A 20,993-nucleotide genomic window follows, 5' to 3' on the forward strand; every position below is an offset into this window, starting at 1 on the left:
GGCAACGGAGCTTATGGGACCATAGCACAAGTCTGTCTGTCTGTCTGTCCATCCTCTGCCAACAACTTTGGGAAGGCTGGCCAGTGTCAGCTGAACTTGAGAGGGGCTGTTTTGCAAACGAGGGAGCTGGAGAGACCCACGGGGGCAAACCACAGAGTGACCCAACCCGTCTGGGACCCATCCCCTGCAACGTGACCCAGCCTCAGAGAGGGGCAGGGGAGCCACCAGGGGCTGGGACGTGGAAAACTGAGCTGCTGCTGCTGCTCAGGGAGCTGTTTGTTATTTTTACAGGCTGGGAACAGGCTCACAGCCCTCGGTGGTCGTGGCTGCTGCACGTTCTGGCCATCAGTGAGCACTTTGGACTGGCTGGGCTGCCAGAGGCACAGGAATAGCTCCTGATCCAGGAGAGACCCTGCTGGTTTGTACCTGGAAGCCAAGTGAAGAGCCTGGAGAGGGGCAAACCCTTCCCTGCCTGTTGGGGAAGATGAAACAGGAAAGCCTTATAAATATGATTGCCTGGCAAAAGACTTTGAGAATATGGAAACTATAAATGAGATTGAAATGAAAGCAAGCTTTGAGATCCCTCAGTTACTGAACGACTGGAAAACAATGGTGTGGCCAGCTGAAGGTGATCCCCTTTTGATGGGGGGGATACAATACCCTCTCTTGCAGGCAGGTCCAAGGGTCAGAGCAGACCCTACAGCTCGGCAGAAGGGGCCCAAAGAGGAGTTTTTAGGGTTTGAAATGTAACACAGTATGGTAATGTAGTGATTCTTATAGGCTGTATGTAAATGCTGTAGGATTTGTATCTTGTACTAGATTGGTTAGTGAGAATCAGAATATTCAACACAGAAGAAGATTTATGGTATTGTAACGGGAACTTCGCTCTCTTACCCCGTTTATTCTCTTACCCCCTTTACTCTCTTATGCCTTTGCTTTCTTACTCTCTTACCTTCTCACCCTCTCTCCCCCTCTCTTCTCTCAGCCTGCTCTGAGCTGTGGCTGGCAGCTCCCAGCAGGGCCCTGCACCCAGGCCCTTTGCAATGAACCCCAAGTTCCAGACCTGGCTGCAGAGATCTCTCGTCTCCATCCATCCCCACCATCCTACCCTGGATGCTCCTACACCTCCCCACAGGAGTGCACTGCTGAGATGCCTCCAGCCACCTCCACCACCCTTGCTGGGCACATCCCCTCCCTTTGCTGCTGCTTTCCTGCCCAAAAACTCCCTCAGAGTGAGCAGGAACTCTCACGACCACGAGGCAGCCCTCAACACCCCTCATCTTCCCATCAGAAAGAAACCAAGCAGAGCTGGAGAGGGGTTTGATTGATTTATCCACTGAAGATACAAGTTTCAGTTTAATAACACCATTTTGTCCGGTTACAAACATACTAAAAACCTACAAAAAGAAAAAAACCAAAGTTACACCCATAAACACGGAAGGCAGGTATAAAACCAGCACGGAAGCGCCGAGGAACACGAACATGAACAGGATCTGCAGCAGGAACAGGAGAGACACAGGGTTACATCAGACCACACTCATGGCTGTGGGGCACGCTGGGGCTGGGGCAGACACACCAACACTGAGAGACAACTTCAGCTATGGAAAATAACTGGCAGCCTGGCACAGAGGTCAGGCCAGGTGGGTGGATTTGGCCCTCCCTTTCCCTCAGCTGGTCCAAGGTCAGCGTGTGGGTTTCCCTTTGATCCCTGTGCCTGGCATTGGTGGTGCTGGCCGCAGATCCCCACAGCAGGGCAGCTTCCCCATGGCCAGGGGCAGGCTGAGTTCTGGCACCAGAGTCCAGCCAAGTGGAATCTGGTCCCCATTGAAGTGTCTGAGCATCCCCTCAGGCCCTGGGGGGACACTGTGACCTCTCTCCTGGGACAAAGGGGCAGAGATGTGAGAGGATCCCCTGGGGAAGCTCAGGCTGCCCTGGGGATTTGTCATCCCCAAGAGAAGATGAGGGTGGTGGCACGAGGCCCATAAGGGTTCTGGTGGTGTTGGGGGGTGTCTGCAGAACTAAACCTGCCATGAATGTTGGCCATGGAGTGGGGACAGGGTGGGTGGGTCTGTGCCCCATCCCAGCCCAGTGCCCCCATTCCCCAGGGCTCAGCTCCCTCTGAGCAAACACTGAGCTGCAGCGAGGGGACAGGAGCTGGCTGATGGGAGCAGTGCTGCCAGAGAGAGCCAGGATGAGGGGCTCAAGGGGGGCACCAAATCCCCCCTCACTCAGCATTTCCCCACCTCTGGCAGGGGGCACAGAGGCGTTCCCCCTGGATCACAGCTCCAGGCCCAGCCCTGATGATAATGCCAAGGTGCTGGCAGAGCCAGGGGCTGGCTGGGTCTGGGGGTGCAGGGCAGAGACCAGCTGGGCCCAGCATGTGCTGGCAGCGATGCCCTGAGCCTCAACTTCTCACCTGCGAGCCCTGGGGAAAGGAGTTTGAGAGCTGGTCCCCAATTGCCACCCCCAAGGAGAGCAAAGCTTGGCCTAAGCGTGCCCTTAGCTCAGCCTAAGCGTGCCCTTAGCTCAGCCTAAGTGTGCCCTTAGCTTGGCCTAAGCGTGCCCTTAGCTCGGCCTAAGTGTGCCCTTAGCTTGGCCTAAGTGTGCCCTTAGCTCGGCCTAAGCGTGCCCTTAGCTCGGCCTAAGCGTGCCCTTAGCTCGGCCTAAGCGTGCCAGGAGTGAAAGGCCAAGCCCCAGAGAGCAAGACCTGAACAAAAGGGGACAAGGGGCCCCCAATCAGCTGTGGTGGGACTGAGGGAGCAGTAGGTGGCAGTGACAGGGAATGGCTGTGCATTCCCTGGGTGGGTGTGTGTGCCAGAGAGCCGTGCACAGAGCCAGGACATGCCCCCCCTTCCTCGCTGCTCTGCCACACGGCATTTATCAGCCCTGTCACTCTGGAATGGCGCTTTTCCCTCGCTCTGTTGATCTTTATCTCTCCCCAGATGAGGACGGTGCTGGGTTTCAGCAGAGCAGAGAGGGGGCGTTCGTTTCATCTCCATCTCCTCCTCCCTTCCCGAGCCCTTCCCGAGCCCTGCCCCGCCGCCCTCCTGCTCCGTGTCACTTCCTAGCAAGCTGATAAAAATAAAAATAAACGTGGTTTTGTTTGCCTCTACTGGAGTGGGCTGCGATTTGGCTGATCGGGGGTGCTCCTCGAGGGACAGCAGCTGCACACATCTGGATCTGCTTTAGGAAAAAGTGCCTGGAAAAAGCCCCAAGCCCAGCACACGCACACGTGGTGCAGGAGGCCGTGGGTCAACTCTTCGGGGGATGTAAAAAAAGAAAGGAGAAACCAAAGCACTGTTTAATGGGGAGGTGGGGGGACCTCCCTGCTGCTGCCCCCCAAAAGCCAAGGCACAAGGGTAGGTTGGGTATGAACATGGAGAATTTCCAGACGCTCCAAAGTGGCTTCTCTGCAGACTGGGAGCCCAGTTTTGGTTGTGGGAAGGGAGGGGAAGGGTTTGCGCTGCAAAAATAAAATTCCCACCTGGAGATTATTAACCTCAAAGGTCAATGTGCAAAATTTTGTCTAAAGAGGAAACGTCCCTGTACAGAAACACCCCTGGCCCAGCATGTGCAGAGCACAGGGAGTGCATGAACTGCTCAGAAATGTGTGCTGCTGGCCCCCAGGCCTTGGCAGGAGCCAGCAGAGCTCGTGAGTGCCGTGGTGTGCACACACACAGACATCACCTAACAGTCTTGATCCAAGGGATCCCTGCCAGCCCTGCACTGGAGGGGAGTCAATGGCTGAGCAGGCTTCTCCCATCCATCCCCACCCAGGCAGCAGCAGCTGTTTGAGGGCTGAGCAGCCTCTGTGACAGCCCAGAGTGAGCTGGAGCTGCAGCCATTGGCACCTCCACCAGGGCAGGCTGTGGGCTGGGTTCTGGGCATGCTGACTCTGACAGCCCCATGAACAAAGCAGCATCACTTGTCACCCTGTGCCTGTCCCTTCCTTTCACACCCCCTGCACCCTGCCATGCCCAGGACAGCTGTGCCCAGCTGTTGGTGCCACCCAGGAGGTGCCATTGCCCCAGGCCCCATTGCTCCTCTCCATCAGTGGCACTGTGGGATGCAGGAAGGAAAGGACTGCAAGGCCAGAGTGGCTGCAGTGACATTATTGGAGTCCTGGGGCTGTTTTGAGACACAATAAACCTGTTTTGTTCCTGGGAGTGGTGGAAAGCACAGGTGAGCCAAGCAGGAGGTTCTGTCTGTCTGTCTGCTCTGGAGGAGGGAGGTCAGCCTGGGGCAGTGACCCACGGTGAGGGATGGCCCCAGGGTGGCTGTGGGGATGCCAGGTGGAGCTCTGGGCTGGCTGCCTGTCCAGCTGGCACCAGGAGAGGAGCTGGGCTCTCTCAGGAGCTGCCAGCTCTCCAGGACAGCGGTGGAGCCAGGCCAGAGGGAATCTCAAAGGGAACCCTCCTCCCACTGCCACAGATAACATTGCCCTTGACGCCTGAGCTCTAAAAATAGCACAGGCCTTCAGGGAAATATTGGGTGCCAAGGATTCCAAAGCTTCCCAGCACATCTGGCATTTCATCCTCAATCCTTTGCCATTCAGTTCCCAGAAATGTTATGAATCCAACCACATGTGGGCAGGAGGACATGGGGCTGCTCCTCCTCCTCCCTTTTTCGTATCTGCAGGGGAAACTGAGGCACAAACCAGGCAGACTGACCCGGAGGTTCAGGAGGAGTTGGTGTTGGAGGAGGGATGAGTGCTCCAAGCCCTGCAGCCACGTTTGGGGGGTGTGGGAGAAGCCTCTGTCAGGCACAGGCAGGAGCACTGCTGTCCCCAGGAGGGACTCAGCTCCTGCATGGGCTGATTTCTACCAGGCACTTTGTTTGGAGGAGCCCAGTCTCACCATGAGGGCAGGAATGTGTACAAGGTATTTATGGATGTTAACAGAGAAGGGACCTTTCCTCATAACCAGAATCCCTCCTGATGTGTCTGTGCCATCTTTCCTCCTCCTAATCACAGCCTGACCCCCCTTGTCACTGAGAGGACAGACAGACCGACACACAGCAGCTCCCAGGGCACACCATGCTCCATCCAAACCCCTCCTCAGGGAGCTGTGGGGGGACTCACCAGCTCCCCACCTGTGGCACAGGGATCCCACCCACACACCAAGCTCTGAGCCATGAGGGATCCCCCAAGGGCATCCCCCTCCTTCCCCTCTCTGGGGCTGTGGGGCAGCTTCTCTCCCAGCCCAGAGGGGCTGCAGCAGCCAGCCCAGGACAGGGACTGTGGGTGACTGCACAGGTGAGCTCTGCTGCCCACCTGGAGCACCCAGAGAGGCTCTGGCTGTCAGCCCTGCCAGGTGACACACAAAGTGCAAAGCAAAGCAAAGTTCTCGGTGCAGTCAGGGGCTCCAGCTTTAGCCAGGGGCCTCACGTGGAAAATGAGGGTTGTGTTGTTCATCAGTGAACGGGGCAGCAGCACTTGTGCAAGAGGCTTTGAGATGGTGCAAGTGAGGTGCAGGATTTGGGAGGTGGTGATGGACAGGCCAGGACAGGAAGATGGAGCCAACAACCAAAGCTCTCCCCTCACTCTCTGCATCCCCTTCCAGCGTCCCCTGCAACTGCTTCACCCCGACCCACCCACACCCTTCATGGTTCTGTGGCTTTTTTTGGCTTGTTTAGTTTGTTTTTAAACCCCATGGAGATCAAATTGTGACTTGGCAGCTGACAGAACTGGCCCTGCCGGGCTCCCCAAACCGAGCAAAGATCTTGAGAGGAGACCAGAGCGAAGTCCTGGGGTGAGCAAAGCCCTCCCTGCCCCTCTGGTGGCCCCCTGGGCGCTCACAGGGTGGCAGTGGGGTACTGAGCCCAGCCTGCCTCCTTGTAGGCTGCTGTCACATGGGTGCAGATGAGGGTCTTCATCTTGGTCCAGGCTCCGTGTGCCTCGGGGGTGAAGTCGTTGGGGTATTCCTCAGCAATCACCTCCAGCATCACACCAGTGAGTTTCTGAGGGGAGGCAGACAGCAAGGAAGGGGTTAATAACTTGCCAGGGAGCTGCTCACAGCAAATTTGGCTTTTTCCTACAAAACCACTTGAATCCTGCTGCTGTCTGTAGGACACAGATGTGCTGGAGGTCTGTGACAGCCCTGGGAGCAGCCAGGACAGGCAGCAGAGCAGGGAGCTGCTGGCAGGCTGAGGCATCTCCCCAGTCTGGGCACCCCAAATTATTCACAGAATCACAGAATATTCCAGGCTGGAAGGGACCCATGAGCATCACCAACTCTTGAGTGAAATGGGGATCAAACCTGTGATTTTGGGGTTATTATTCCCATCAGAAAGAAACCAAGCAGAGCCGGAGCAGGGCTAATTAGCCAACTAATTGAGTCCCTGCTATCATGTCTAATTTCTAGAAGGGGGACACAGCCACAAACATGGGCACAGCCAGGTGGGCTTCCCTGGGCAGGGGAGGCACTGGGTGCTCTGGCACAGGCTGTGTGTGGGCAGGGTGGTCTCCACAGGACAGTGCCACAGTGGGACACCCCAGCTGTGTGGGGAGCAGCCCCACACCCAGCCAAGGCCAGGCAGCACCAGCTCACACAGCTCCTGCTCCCCTGCCCCATTCCTGCAGAAGCCCCAAGGTTATTTTGCTCCTATCTGTCGCAGACATCTTTTATGAAAAATCCTTTCCTTAGGATTTTTCCTCCTGAGAAGCTGAGAGGCCTCAGGAACAAAATGTAAACAATGGTTATCTGCTGCTGTGGAATGCAACAGGTGCATCTGTGATTGGTCTCATGTGGTTGTTTCTAATTAAGGGCCAATCACAGCCCAGCTGGCTCAGACAGAGAGTCCGAGCCACAAAACTGTTCTCATTCCTTCTTATTCTATTCTTAGCTAACTGTTGAAGACTGCAATGCAAGATGTTTTCATTACCATCTGTATGGCAGATTACCTTTGTCAAGTGGGCAGTTTGCCTTATCTCTCTCTCTCTGAGTGACCACAATCACTCCTCCTTAGGGAGGGGACATCTGCTGATAACAGCTATTGAATGTCCCTGCATGGCTGATAAGAACTGCAGCATCCCATTGGGAGATGGGAGCCCAGAGGGAGGAGCCAAGCATTCCTACCTGGATAGAATCTGGAGATTCTGGAACACCAGCACAGCTTCTCCACTGGATTCCCCAGAGGAGCAGCAGCTGCCTCTTCTTCCACTGGATCTTCAGAGGAAGAATACATCCTTCTCTCCAGGATCCCTGCTCCAGCAGAGCCACCCCTGACACTGCAGGAGGGCTGAGCCACAATTCCAATGGGACTGCTGCCAGCACCCTGACCCACAGGGTGTCAGGTTGTGTTTTCACTCTGTCAGTGTTGTTTTAGTGTACTGCATTGTTTATTTTATCCTTTTATTTTTTTTTCTTTTCCCTGTTAAAGAACTGTTATTTCCTGCTCCCATATTTTTGCCTGAGAGCCCCTTAATTTAAAATTTATAGCAATTGGGAGGGGTGGGGAGGGTTTACATTCTCCATTTCAGGGGAGGCTCCTGCCTTCCTTAGCAGACACCTGTCTTTTCAAACCAAGACACTAGCCTTCTGATTAAATCCTTTCTTCTATTCTTTTAGTATAGTTTTAATGTAATATATATCATAAAATAATAAATCAGCCTTCTGAAACATGGAGCCAGATCCTCATCTCTTCCCTCAACCTCAGACCCCTGTGAACACAGTCACATCTATCCTTTACCTTAAAGTAGATGGGCTCCACTTTGTGCTTGAGGGCATGGGCCTTGCCCACCAGGGCCAGCACAGAGGAGACCTTTTCAGCGTCGTTGAGGTTCTCCACCACGGTGTTGATGGCCCCCATGACCCTCCGGGCGTGCTTGCGCAGCTGCAGGCTCCTCTCCATCTCCAGAGGGTCCTCCATGTGCTTGAACTGGCTGAAGTACTGCTTGGCCGAGGGGAAGTTCACAAAAAACCTTCCAGAAAGAGCAGACATGAAATGCCATCAGCAGGGGGAGAGCAGGCTGAGCGGTTAAAGCAAAGCACAGGGGATGGAGATGGTGGAATCCATGCCCTGTGTCTCACACAGCCAGGGCTGATTTTGCTATCAAATTCCCCAGGAGCTGCAGCATTCAGCTGCCTGAAAACAAGAAGGTTGATGCCTTTTCCCCAAACCCCGTCTGCTACAAGGTCATCACAGCTGGATATTCATCCTCAAAGCAGAAGCAAGACTGAGTTCTTGATGCCCAGAGATGCCACCCAGGCGTGCCAGATTCTGGATATGTGCCCACATATATCAGAACAGCACATCCTGCCTTAGAGAGCTGGAGATGAGCATCAAAACCTCTCTTTATCCCATCCAGTCTCTCCTTGCCCCCATGGGCTTTATTTCTGCATTGCCACCCAGAACAGTCTCCCCTTGTCCACCTTTCATGGATCAGCCCCACCAGAGTGTCCAGCAGGACCTAAGGCCTGAGCTGATGTCACTGCTCATTTGGGACATTTTTCCCAGCACAAGGATACCTCAAAAACTCATCAGCCCCTCCATGGGGGGGGGGCTGGGGACCCTCTTTTCTGCAGGATTAAATCAACCCCAATGAAATGCAGCTGAAAGAAATGAAGTTGTGGTCACAGCTGATGTGCTGAGCTCCCCAGGGAGGCAGAGGGCTGGAGGGGACAGGGAATTAAAGGGCACAAGGTAACAGGGACCAGGGCTGGAGCCACCAATGCCAACACCACCCATGTCAGGATTGCAGCTGGGGCTGACACCTGACTCACATTAACCACCCCCTTCCACTGAATTTCTGCAGGAGAGAACCACATCAGTGCTGGTTCCCCTCTGTCCCCCAGCTCCCTCCCTCCTACAGGGCTCTCCCTGGCTCCTGGGCTGCTGGAGGATGCTCAGGAGGCAGCACAGTGCTCCCAGGCTGTGCCCATCATCCCTGGCTCCAGGCAGACTCCCTGCTCCCCTCCCCAACCCTGTTTCCAAGCACCATCCCAAACCACAGGAGCCTGAACCCATCCCACCTCTCTCTCCAACCATCACTCCTTCTCTCCAGAACCAGGTGGGATCCTCTTCCCCACTCACCACTCAGTGAATAATCACAATATTGAGTACCAGGCTCCTTTACCAGTTTGTTATCCTCCTTTTCCCCCTCCCTCCCTTCCTTCCCCCGCTCCCTTGGCTTGTGAAAGCTTGGGGGCATTGCCAAGGAAGCGGCTGAAGCTGTGCCTGGAGTGCACCACGGCTCCTGCTGCTTCCCCAGGCAGCTGGGATTCATCAGATGGCCCAAAATAGGTTTTGGAGGTGTGAAGAATGTGTGGCAGAAAGGGTGGGGGAGGAAGGAAGGTGGAAGGGGGAGATGAGGTGTTGCTTTTGAAACCCAGAGGGGACCCATGACAAAACTCCTCTTGTTGTCGTGCGGCCTCCTCCCCCCAGCACAGCTCCTCCTGACACATCTGGTCCCTGTCGGCAGAAATCACTCCCAGGCCTGGCTGTCTCCAGCTCCTGCTGCCACAGAGATGCTCAGTCCTTCAGCCCAGAGCTGTCAGAGAGGTGCTGGGGGATGGAGCTGGCCAGGCCTTCACAGATAACATCATCCCAGCATCTCAGACTTCTGCTGCCCCGCGCATTTCCCCACAGAAGGGCAAATGTTCCTCTCTGGCCCAATGGAACCATTTTTTCCAGCTGGACTCAGCATCCTTCAGTCCCCATCTCATCCCTCCCCACCTCTATTCAAGGTGTTGCAGCTGCAGTCACCCAGCAAAGCTCTCCAGCTCCAGCAGGGCTCATCCTGTGGGTTTGACCATCCCTTGGTGGATCTTCCCCCTTCACAGGCTGCCCCCAGGCACTGGGAGCCAGGGATGGCCCTGGGAGTGGGACCTGCTGCCCCAGGCAGGGAATGGAGGCTGCCAGCTGCTCCCTGCATGCCTCAGCCTCTGCACCCCAGACCATGGGAAGCTCCCTGAAAAGCTGTGTTTGATCTCAGCTGAAGGGCAGCATCTTCTCAAGGCATGGGAAACGAGCTGAGAAAAATTCCTGGTCTGAACCACAAAGGGAATAGCAAGGGGGGACAGAGCTCTGCACCATGAGGATTCACAGTTTGTCCCCAACAAGAGAAGGGCCAAAAAGAGACCCTGGGACCATCACCTCCACCTCTCCCCACTTTGGCCAGCTCTGCCAGGAGCAAAGCCTGGCTCAACCATCAAAATACCCCAACCTGTATGAAACCAGACCAATGAAAGATCCAAATACTTGCTTTCCAACCTGTCCCTGCTTTGCAGACCCTCAGGCTGATGCCCCTGTGGGAGCTGAGCCCAGCAGCTTTCCCAGGGGATGTAAAACCAGCAAACCCTCAGCTCATGCGTTCAGTCCTGTCTCTGCTGGATTTCTTTGGTGGAGAACTGAAACAGAGGAGCCCAAAACATCTTCAGGAGCAAACCTATGGATGGCCAGAGACCTGCAGCCACCTCTCCTTGGAGTGCAGCAGGCGCCTGCAGCAAGAACTTCAGCCTGGAGCAAATATTTGAGCTGTCAAAGCACAGAGAAGAGGGAAGGAGGCTCACTCAGTGGTAGTTGTTAATAAACAGAGAAGATTAATTTAACACAAAGGTTAAATATAACCAAAGGAAAGGAGGGGAAAAAAAAAGAAATAAAATACTCCAACAATAGTGAGTTAGAAGAGGTGTCTGTTGGGGTTTTTCCATCTGCAGAAAATTTGGAGAGTTCAAACCTCTCGGGCTCTGGAAGGGTTTTGGATCATTGTGTGTTCGTGTGTGTGGTTTGGGCTTTTTTTTCCTGCATCAGAGTCATTAAAAGATGATATTTACCATTGCATATCACACAAAATGATGATTGATGGGAACCAGATGCCTGCATACCGATCTCATTAAATTTCTTTTTAAGCGATTCCATTCTCCACCCGCTAATTTGTACTCTGCCAGCTACATCTGGACCCAGAGGACAGGATGTCAGGATTGCTTTTCCTCTCTCTTTTGCCCTTGTAACAACTTTAAGGACACAACCATTCCCAGTAGCAGAGCCAAAGGAAATAATTAAGGTGCAAACCCACTGCAGTTACTGGAAACCTGTTTTCTGTTAGGGACGAGAGGCATCTCCTCCATCTCCCCCAGCTTCCTCCCTCTCCCCAGAGCACACAGAGCAAATCCTGCATGGAGGAAACCTCCAAGCCCAGCTGGAAAGAGGACACCTGGGTGCTGCCTGGTCCCCCCAAGCACCTGAACCCTTGCTGCTTCACTTCCCCTGTTTGCAAACTGTGGGGTGAAAATGCTCATGAGCCCGCAGATCTGCTGGGAGGCTTCAGCAGAATCATTTAGGTTGGAAGAGGCCTTCAGGATCACCAAGTCCAGCTCTTAACCCAGCCCTGCCAAGCCCACCACTAAAGCACATCCCCAAGTGCCACATCTCCACATCTCCTGAATCCCTCCAGGGTTGGTGACTCAACCTACCAATGCTTTCATGTTTTCTCTCGCCTCGTCCCTCTACGTGGGAGAGACTCTAAGGCAGCCTGGAGCCTCTGTGTCCCTTTCAAACCTCTCCTTCCAGCTCCTCTCTGGGGTGCCCACAAAGCAGCTGATAAATTGTAGGCAGGTGCTGTGTGCTGCTGCTATTTATTATTATGCTGAGGGCTGGCTCACAGCTTTGCCTGCATGTTCCCCCTGCTCCTCCCAGCCACCTGTAGCCCATCATCCCCTTTTCAGGCTGCTGGTTTTACACAGCCCAGGGTGAGCAAGGTCTCAGCCACGTCGCTGCTACAGCTCAGCGAGGCAGAAAAAGGCAAATCCAGTGAGTAGGAAGAGGATGGTGCCTGCCTGCTGCTGTGTCCTCTCTCTGAAAGCTCCTGGACAGTGGGGATGGTGGTGGGAAACATCTCCAGCTCTGCCACGGGAGGGAAAAGGGCCAAGTCCCCCTCCACACACTAATGCTAAATTCAACTTCTTCTGCAGCTGAGAGAAAGGTGTAGCTGGCCTTGCTCCAGGTGAAGCCCACACCCCACTGCAGAGCCTTGGGAGCAGAATCCAGCACAGCACTGAACCCTGCTCAGGGGCTGTGATGCCCCAGTGCCCAAGGCAGAGGGACCAGGACACCCCGGGGAGGCTGGGAGCAGATTCCTCAGCAAAGATTCCACCAAATACACTTGGACATGAGCTAGAAACCCCCTGGGGCAGGTCCTGCTCGCTTCTGTGTGCACAGCCCACACCTCCAAGTCCTCATTGCTGTTGTTTTTCCCTACCCCACGTGAGGATTCAACCGAAGCACAGATGAACCTTTAGGGCAGGGATAAGGACATCTTTCATAGGAGAAATGAATTAACAGCCCCAAAGAGGCTTCCCCACATGTCTCTGGAGACCCACCTCCCTTGGAGCTGGAAGAACACCCCTGGCTGGGTACAGAGGGGGTTAAGACCCATCCACAAGGACGTGGTCCATGTTCCACTCCCACTGTGAGCCTGTGTGTGGCTTTGCCCATCACCACCTCTCCCCTCCAACGCTCCCGTGGTGGTTTCCAGCAGGCTCAGCTCGGGCAGGATGGGCAGCCAGCTGGCACTCAGCGTTCCGCAGGCACCCTGCCAGCCTGCCCGGGGCTGTGCTGGCATTTCCCTGCCCTAAATGAGCCCCGAAGCTCTGCCACAGCCTCATTAATGGGGCCGGCCGGGGCTCGGCCCTCCCCGCCTGCCCTGGAGGGGAATTGTCACCGCTGGGACCGACCCATCCTTAGCCACAGGCAGGGAAACTGCCCGGGCACACTGCTCACCCCCTGAGCCTTTGCTTGCCTTGGTCACGGGTGTCCTGGTGGGTGCTGAGTGGGATTTTTTACCCCTGTGTGCCTTGGAAGTGATGCAAGGGCAGCACGGGGACAGGGGACACGGGGAAGGCTCTGGATATCCCAAGAGCTGCTGGCAGGCTGGGCCACATTTCTCTTTAATTATCCAACCCAAACTTCTGTCATCCATATCAATAAATCCCCCCTCTAGCAAACCACCCATTGCTCCAAGCACTACCCCCTGAACCTGCCCATGAACTTAAACTTCTTTGACCAATTTTCAAGCCCATCCCTCCTAGGAATCCCACTAATCCTCATCTCAATAACATTCCCAGCTCTCCTACTGCCATCCTTGGCCATGGGGAAGGCTCTGGATGTCCCAGGAGCTGCTGGCAGTGCCAAGGTTGTGCCACAGGGATCCCCACACAGCTGCCTTGGGAGTTGTGCTCAGAGACAACGCAGCCATAGGAGAAGGGGCTGTTTTGAGACTGAGCTTGTTAAACCCTCACTCGCCCCCTCAGTGCTCACGGAGTGGTTGTTAGCTGGGAAATGTCCCTTATGTGCGCCTGTGTCCCTCTCTGGCTCTCCTTGTCCCCACAAAAACATCTCCCAAAACATCTCTCACCACCATTCATGAGTGTGGGACAGGTTTCACTGCTGCTGGTCTCCACTGGGCCCTTTGCAAGGAGAGATTTTGCATCTCCCTGAGCCACTGTGCCCTGAAATGTGTCCTTCATCAGCCTGTCCCCATGGATGCCTCCACAAAACACATGTTGGCTTTGGGGGCAGCTGCAAAATCACTTCTTTAAATGCCATTTTTGGATAGATTCAACCCATACTTTTTTGATTCAGCTGGAAAAAAAAAAAAAAGAAAAAAAAAGGTTTTTCTGCATTGCCACACTCATTAGTCAGATTTTTTTGCTATTTTAACCTAGAACTCACAATAACATCTGGCATCCAAGGAGTGCTTTCATATTTTAAAGCTCTTTGCAAAGTGTCTGAGTCCAGGTGTGTTTGCTCTGACTAAGCAGCAACCAAAATCCAAAATCCAGGGGCCTGATCCTGCATTGGCAAACATTTTGCTTCCCCTCCTACCCCTCCTGAGAGGGAAAGAGCACATCAGGAGCGATGGAGAAGGTGGAAATTTGGAAAGCTGATGGCTCTGAAGTGCAGACAGAGGGAGCAGAGGGATGGAGAAGCCCTGAGGAGGTGGCACAGCCTGTGGTGGCTGAGCCAGCTCGCCTTGCATGCACTTGGCATGGCATTACCATTGGTCCAGACTCTCCTGGGATCTATAGGAGCTATCCCTGGGTTTTATCCCCTCTGGAATCCAGCAAGTTCTGTGCTCTCACATCTGTGCCTGTGGTACGTGTGTGTGGGTGTGGGAGCAGGCTGAGCTCTCAGCCCTGGCTGCTGGGATTAGCTGGGCTCTGCAAAGCTCAGGGGGTCCCAAACCCCCTCTGGTGTTCACCCCGGGCTGCTCCCAGCCCCTGTGTGCTGTGGAGGGCTGAGCCACCCCCGGGTGTTGGCATTGCCCAGCCCTGTGTCACAGTATTGGCAATAAAATATTGGAAGGAGAAAAGGGGGACCCTGGGGAGGGACAACCACAGGCTGAGGGCTCCTGCCCTGCACAGCAGGCTCTGAGGGCTGCCCTGGGAGCTCTGTGCTGAGGGAGGGGCCAAAAAGGACTCATTACTGCATAACAGACAGGGAAACTGAGGCACAGCAACGACCCCAGGGGTATGGGGAGGCTACAGAGGAGCTTCAGCCCAGGGCTCCCAGCCAGCCCACTTGGGAACCACTCAGAAGGAGGCACAGCCCCAGGTGAGCAGCTCCTGCTCCTCCTCCTCCTCCAGCTTCAGCTCCTGCTCCAGCTCCAGCCCAGCCCCAGCTCCTGCTCCAGCTCCAGGTGAGCTGCTCCTGCTCCTGCTCCTGCTCCTGCTCCTGCTCCAGCCCAGCCCCAGTCCCAGCTCCAGGTGAGCATCCCCAGCCCAGCCCCAGCTCCATCTCCAGCCCCAGGTGAGCATCCCCAGCACAGCTCCAGCCCCAGCTCCATCTCCAGCCCCAGCTCCATCTCCAGCTCCAGTCCCAGCCCCAGCCCAGGTCCAGCCCCAGCTCCAGCCCCAGCCCCAGCCCCAGCCCCAGCAAGGGTTAAGGCCGCTGTGAGATGGAGCCTGCAGAGGCCCCAGAGCTCCCGGGGAGGAGGAAGATGAGCGTGGCGAGGAGCCTCTGCTTCCTCCGGGGCGAGGCTCCCCACCGAGGAAATTGTCAATTAGCGACAGCGTTTGAAGCACAGAGTGCACATTCCCAGGATGCGGTGGCTGCTCAGCCACAGTCCCCATCATCCCTGTTTGTGTCCCCCGGGCTCCCAGAGCTCTGCGGGATCAGGGACTCGTCGTGCCAGGGCAGGACCCCGGGGTTTGCTGTGGGTTCAAGCACCAGCAGCAGCCACGAGGGATGGGAACATGGTGCCCAGCTCTGTGCCTCAGTTTCCCCACTGGCTGGGGACAGAGGGAGCTGGGCTGGGGTCCTGCAGGATGGCAGCACTGCAGATCCCCCATCACTGCCTTTGGGTGGGCATTGCCCCCCTGCCTCCAGCCTCGGAGCACAGGATCAGGCCCCAGATTCAGTTCAGAAGTGCTGCAACCCCCCAGCCCTTCCCACAGGGGAAAATGCAATTCCCTGCCCTGAAGGGATGCGGAGGGGATGGAGCAGGAAAGCAGGAGCAGGCCCTCTGCCACCAGGCACAGCCAGGGCCCCGGTCACAACCCCAGCCACAAGTGCTGACAGATTCGCCTGCTCTCACCACTCTGCCCATGGGGGTTGCACTAAAAGGGGTCCACAGTCACGCAGCCCCTTCCTTCTCCCTGGCCACACCTGTGCCAACCCCTTTCTGCCTCAGTTTCCCTCGCGAGGTGAGCAGGAGCACCAGGCTGGCTCTGGTGAAGCCCCTGTTGTACCCACCCAAAATGTTCTGGGCGGGTCACCTCGCACCGACCCCTCCCCAGCCCCGACCTCTGGAGCTGCTGAATCACGGCCCGGGCTCCCGGCGGCCCCCACGCGTGACCCACTTCCACCGCGGCTCTGCCAGATGTGAGCACAGCTGGGGCAGCGGCAGCGCGGGCTCCCGGCCCCGGCCAGGGCTGCTCTGCTTTCCGTGCCCCTGCCAGGGCTGCTGTGAGCTCCCATCCCTGTGCTCCCATACCCGGCCAGGGCTGCCCTGCTTTGCCATCCCTGCTTTCCCATCCCTGCTTCCCCATCCCTGCTTTCCCATCCCTGCTTTCCCATCCCTGCTTTCCCATCCCTGCTTTTCCATCCCTGCTTCCCCATCCCTGCTTTCCCATCCCTGCTTTCTCTGCCCTGCTCTCCCATCCCCGGCCAGGGCTGCCTTGAGCTCCCATCCCCGGCCAGGGCTATTCTGCACTCCCAGCCCTGCTTTCCCAGCCCTGCTCTCCCATCCCGGCCAGGGCTTTTCCAACCGTGCTTTCCCAGCCCTGGTCAGGACTATTCTGCACTCCCATCCCTCCTTTCCCATCCCTGTGCTCCCATCCCCGGCCAGGGCTCCCCTGTTTTCCCACCCCTGCTTTCCCATCCCTGCTTTCTCTGCCCTGCTCTCCCATCCCCGGCCAGGGCTCCCCTGTTTTCCCATCCCTGTTTTCCCATCCCTGCTCTCCCATCCCCGACCAGGGCTCCCCTCCTTTCCCATCCCTGCTCTCCCATCCCTGCTCTCCCATCCCCGGCCAGGGCTCCCCTCCTTTCCCATCCCTGCTCTCCCAGCCCTGCTCTCCCAGCCCCGGCCAGGGCTGCCCTGCTTTCGGCCTCCACGTGCTCCTTCCCCAGGGAGCTCAGGTGCAGCTCAGAGCTCACAGGGGGCTCAGAGCAGCGCTGCCCAAAGCTCCCTGGGGACAGGGATTTTCACCGTGGGGACACAAACCCGCTGTGCCGTGCGGATCTGTGGCTCCAGCCAGCGCTGCTGGAGGGGATGGTTCCTCACCCAAATGGCATCACTATGCACAAAGCCAGAGCTCACTTTAAGCATCCCAGAGCAGCTCTGGCTGAGGGAGCAGGTGATGGATTTAGCTGGGATGTGCAGGGCACGTGCCATGACTAAGGATGGAAAGGCTCCCGAAGAGCCAGGGTTCACCCTAGCAGGCAATTCTGCCCTGCCCTGTTGTCACAGCAGGAGAAAACCTTCACCACAGTGCACAACTCTGCCTGCATTAAAAAAACCCCAAACTGCACCAAAAACTTCTGCTGGGAAAGTTTGACTTGGGACCAGAGCTCGGCCACCCCGTCCCCACTGCCACACCTCGATTCTCCTCATGCCCAGCCCTGCCCCAAGCACCGTGGGGACTCCAAAAGCAATGAGCTGCCCTGGGTGAACCCCCATGGCATTGCCATGAGTCCCTGGGTGCCAGCCACGGGCACAGAGCCACCCTCCCGGTGTCTGTGGGCAGTGGGCACCTGGAAGGGCTGGCAGATGGGGCCGTGGCATGACCCAGCTGCTGGGCAAGGGGCTGGCCATGCATGGCTGGTGGCCAAGCCATGAGCTGAACCTTGTGAGATGGGGCTGAGGGGAATCTTATAACCCCCAGATTGCTGCAATTTCTGCTTCAGAGCCAGCCTAGGTAGGTTTGGTGTCCCAGCCATGGAGCTGTCACCCCTCCTGAGTGCCCTGACTGCCCACACAGACTGGGAGCAATGGGAGAATGGGCTCAGCCATCAGCTGGCTCTGAGAGAAGGAAATGTTTGTGAAGGAGGTGGAGAGGGGGCTCCAGTGTCATTTTGGAATCTGCAGAGGGGTCTTGGTAAGAAAATCCCATTGCAGTGCTGGCACGAGCCCGGAGGGGAACTGGCTCTGCTCATTGTGATGTCCAGGGAGTCTCTGCTCCCTGCAGACCCTGTGGGCTCAGAGCTTTGGCTCAGTCAATTGGAAAACTTTCAGATGGTTATTAGTGTACAGCACGTCCTTCCAAGGGGTTCTCTGCACACCCACAGCGCCCTGGTGCAGGAGAAAAGGGGGAAGACCCAACCCATACCTGGGGTGCCTGGTTTTGGTCCAGATGGGGTCTGACCAGGGACATCCCAGCATTCCTGACCCCAGGGATGAGCAGTGTGGCTCTGGACAGGATCTTTGCTATTTGGCCATTGCAGGCATCTCACCTGCCCCTCTCCTTGCCCTCCTCAATAAGGGAAGCAGTTGGTGCCATACCCCACTGATACCCCAAACTCCCAGTGCCCGTGGGATTCCCACTTGGCTCTTTCCCGGTGTCCCTGGCTATGGTTTTACTCTCAGACAACACAAGAACCCCCACCTCCAGAGCATCTCCCCTGCTCTGGCGGCAGGTGCAGAGCTCTGAGCTGCTCTCTGTGCCCCACTGCCCTCGGGAGATGCTCCACACCCCCCTCGGGGGCTGCTGTCCCCCCCTGCCCCTCTCCCGCCCGTGCCCCCCACCTCCCTTCCCAACTTCCCTGCTCTCCTTCCCGCCGACGCTGCCGCCGGAGGGACAGATGGTGCCCTGGGAGACACACCTGCTTGGCTTTTATCTTGGCTCCCGACTCGCATTATTTCACCCGCCAGCCTGCTCCGGACCCGGGGGGAGCCAAGGACCGCGGAGCCCCGACCCGCCCGCACCGGGGCTGAGCTGCCCCCGCCTCCGCCGCCCCCCGGGCCCGGGGTGAGGTGACCTCAGCACGGAGCATCCCCCCAAAGCCCCCGGCAAGGCTGCCCTGCTCCCCCCGGCTCAAAGGTGTGGGAATCCGAGGAGCGCTGCGAATCCCTCCCTGCTCCCAGGCAGCAAATACACCCAGCCAGCTCCCCACTCGCTGTCATTCATCTCCACTCAGTTCTATATATTGTTCTGCCTCTTTCTGAGCTATATAGAGATTCAGTTGGATTTGCTGCTTCCTTTTTTTTTTTTTTTTTTTTTTTTCGGTTTGTTTTTTTAAATACCTGATGAGTATGGAGACCCCAACGTCCTCGCAGTTTGCATATACTCTGCTCCATATCTCTTGAATAACCTTTTTTTCTGCGTCTGAAATTTCTTCACTTCTTTCCCATCTCTCAATCTCCATTTCTCCCTGGACTTTCTCCATGAAAAACAGCCGGCAGGATCCTCCGGGAAGCCAGGAGGAGATAAAGAGAGATGTGTGTGAGCGGGTATATCCTGCGAGAGGAGAGACAAGGTGTTTGCTCGGCGGCTCTGCGGCGTGTGGATGTGTGTGTGAGTGTGTGAGTGTGTGTGTGTGTGTGAGTGCAGCTGCTGTCAGCGTGTTTGGATGTGGAATTTCAAGAATATCCCGGAGGAACGATGCGTGCGATTAGATGTGAGATCTCCTAGTGCTGTCCATGGCTGTAGTTAGCTTCAGCTCGCCTCGGATGTGTGTGGCTGACTGATGAGGAACTGCCTAAAAGTAAAATATTCAAAGGCATTGCAAGACCAGCCTCTTCACCAATGTGTGAACGTGAGCTCACTTTCTCCCTCTCTCCTCCTCTCTCCCACTCCTCCCTCCTTTCCTTTTTTTTTTTTTTTTCCTCCCTTAAAGGGAGGGATGAGAGAGATGTTCTGGGCAATATCAGGACGGGGCTGGCGGGGGGGAGGTAGTGCTGGAAGTTTTTTTTCCAGCCCTTTGTAAACAGCTCAGAGGAAATTCAGAATCCAGAGTGCTGAGTTAAAGTTAGCCCAAGTGCTGGCTGCGCCCCGGCTCTGCTCCTTGCACTCCCTGATTTTGCAGGAGGTGATGTTTGGAAGGACAGACCCCCTCACCTCCAATTCTTGGGCTGAGAAGAGATTTAGGTCGAGAGGGGACCTCTCTGCCCCCCAAAAGAGATCATGGTCTGTCCCACGGGGACATTTTAATGCTGAGATTTTGCTCTCCCTTCTCGTGGCACGACCCAGCTGAAAGGGATGCAGAGTTGAGGCGCTGGGGAAATGAAGGCATTATTGTGGATTGCGTGGCTCCTGGCAGCGCCTTGGCAGGGAACACCTCCACTCCAGGCTTCCCGCCGCCTCCGTGGGTGTGATTTTGGGGCTGCTTTTTACCCAGATGCCATTCCCAGCTCGCTGGCAATCCGGCACGTTAAACCCACAGCGCAGCCCATCAGCACAGAGAGCAGGAGAATCCTCCAGGGACTTGTCATGACCGCGAGTGCTCCAGGGGGATCAGAGAGCGGAGCTGGGGTGTGCCCTGCGCACCCTGCCAGGACAGACGGGCAGACAGACGGACAGACGGGCTGTGAGTGCTGCTCGGGCAGCCTGGGGGGTGGCTGAGCCCCTTGAGGAGCTGCAGCTTTGTTATTGCAGAGCTGTCGAGGCTCTTTTGCTGTATTTCTCCTCCAAACCAGCCTTGGCCACGTCCCCATTAGCAGCCGCCAGACTGGTGGTGTCAGCAGATTTGCTCTTGCAGAGCTGATGGAGAACGTGCTGCCCACAGATCCCACACTGTGGGTCCCCCAGGGAACACGTCCTGGGACAGACCGGGAGCTCCACGCAGCCTTGAACCCCTTGGTTCGAGAGCAAAGCTCAGCTGGGAGTGCTGACAGGGTGACAACAGAGCAGTGTGGCCAACCCAGCCCTGGCAGAGGTCAGGAATTGTTCGATAGCTCCACCAGCAGCTGCTGAATCATCAGATTTTCACCACGTTTGCATTTGCCTTTTGCCCATTAGCCACTGGGATGAACAACCACGAGCCCCAGCTCAAATAATGTCACCAGGTGGTCACCAGGCAGCAGAGAAATCCCTCTGGACATAGGATGGCACAGCTGAGTTTATCACCTTCCCTTGAGGTGCAGGGGAAGAGCTGCTTTAGACCTGGCTTAAACCCAGGGAGACCTGGCTTAAACCCTGAGCAAAATTGCAGCACAGTGCAAAGGGAAAAAATGCTCTTTCAAAAAATGGAAAAATCAAATACTGACCAATGCGAACACTGGGGGGATAATCTGGGTCAAGTTTTGGTCATCACTTGCTGAGTGTTTAAAGAAAAGAAATCTTTGAGCTTTTGTACCTGGTGTCTTATCCACCCTGTGCTCAGAGCCTGGCACGTGGTGCCTGGGTGCAGCAGGAGCTTTTCCTCACTCCCAGGAGTCAAAATGTCTGGGCTCAGAAGTCTCAATTTAGAAATATTAGAAAGCATTAGAAAAGCAAGTGAGAAATCCCCCGGCCTTTTCCAGGTTTCTGCCTCCTTCCCTGGGCTCACCGCGTCTGGCCCTGGCCGGAGCCCAGCCCTGCCCTCCTGCTGCACAAAGGAGGTGGGCAGTGAAGCAG

At 56.1% G+C, this 20,993-nt stretch overlaps 1 protein-coding gene across 1 annotated transcript; it reads right to left on the reverse strand.

Annotated features, from left to right (window-relative positions):
- Positions 1–1,309: 1,309 nt before the first annotated feature.
- On the reverse strand, positions 1,310–19,227 carry CYGB (cytoglobin). The gene is made up of 3 exons (XM_063176053.1): positions 18,683–19,227; positions 7,690–7,921; positions 1,310–5,958 (listed from the first exon to the last, which is right to left on the reverse strand). Exons 1-3 carry the CDS (start codon positions 18,823–18,825, stop codon positions 5,794–5,796), a joined length of 540 nt encoding a protein of 179 aa, XP_063032123.1. The 5' UTR covers positions 18,826–19,227; the 3' UTR covers positions 1,310–5,793.
- Positions 19,228–20,993: the final 1,766 nt, after the last annotated feature.

The sequence above is a fragment of the Melospiza melodia genome, chromosome 24, assembly GCF_035770615.1.
Source record: "Melospiza melodia melodia isolate bMelMel2 chromosome 24, bMelMel2.pri, whole genome shotgun sequence".
Taxonomy (NCBI): Eukaryota; Metazoa; Chordata; class Aves; order Passeriformes; family Passerellidae; genus Melospiza; species Melospiza melodia.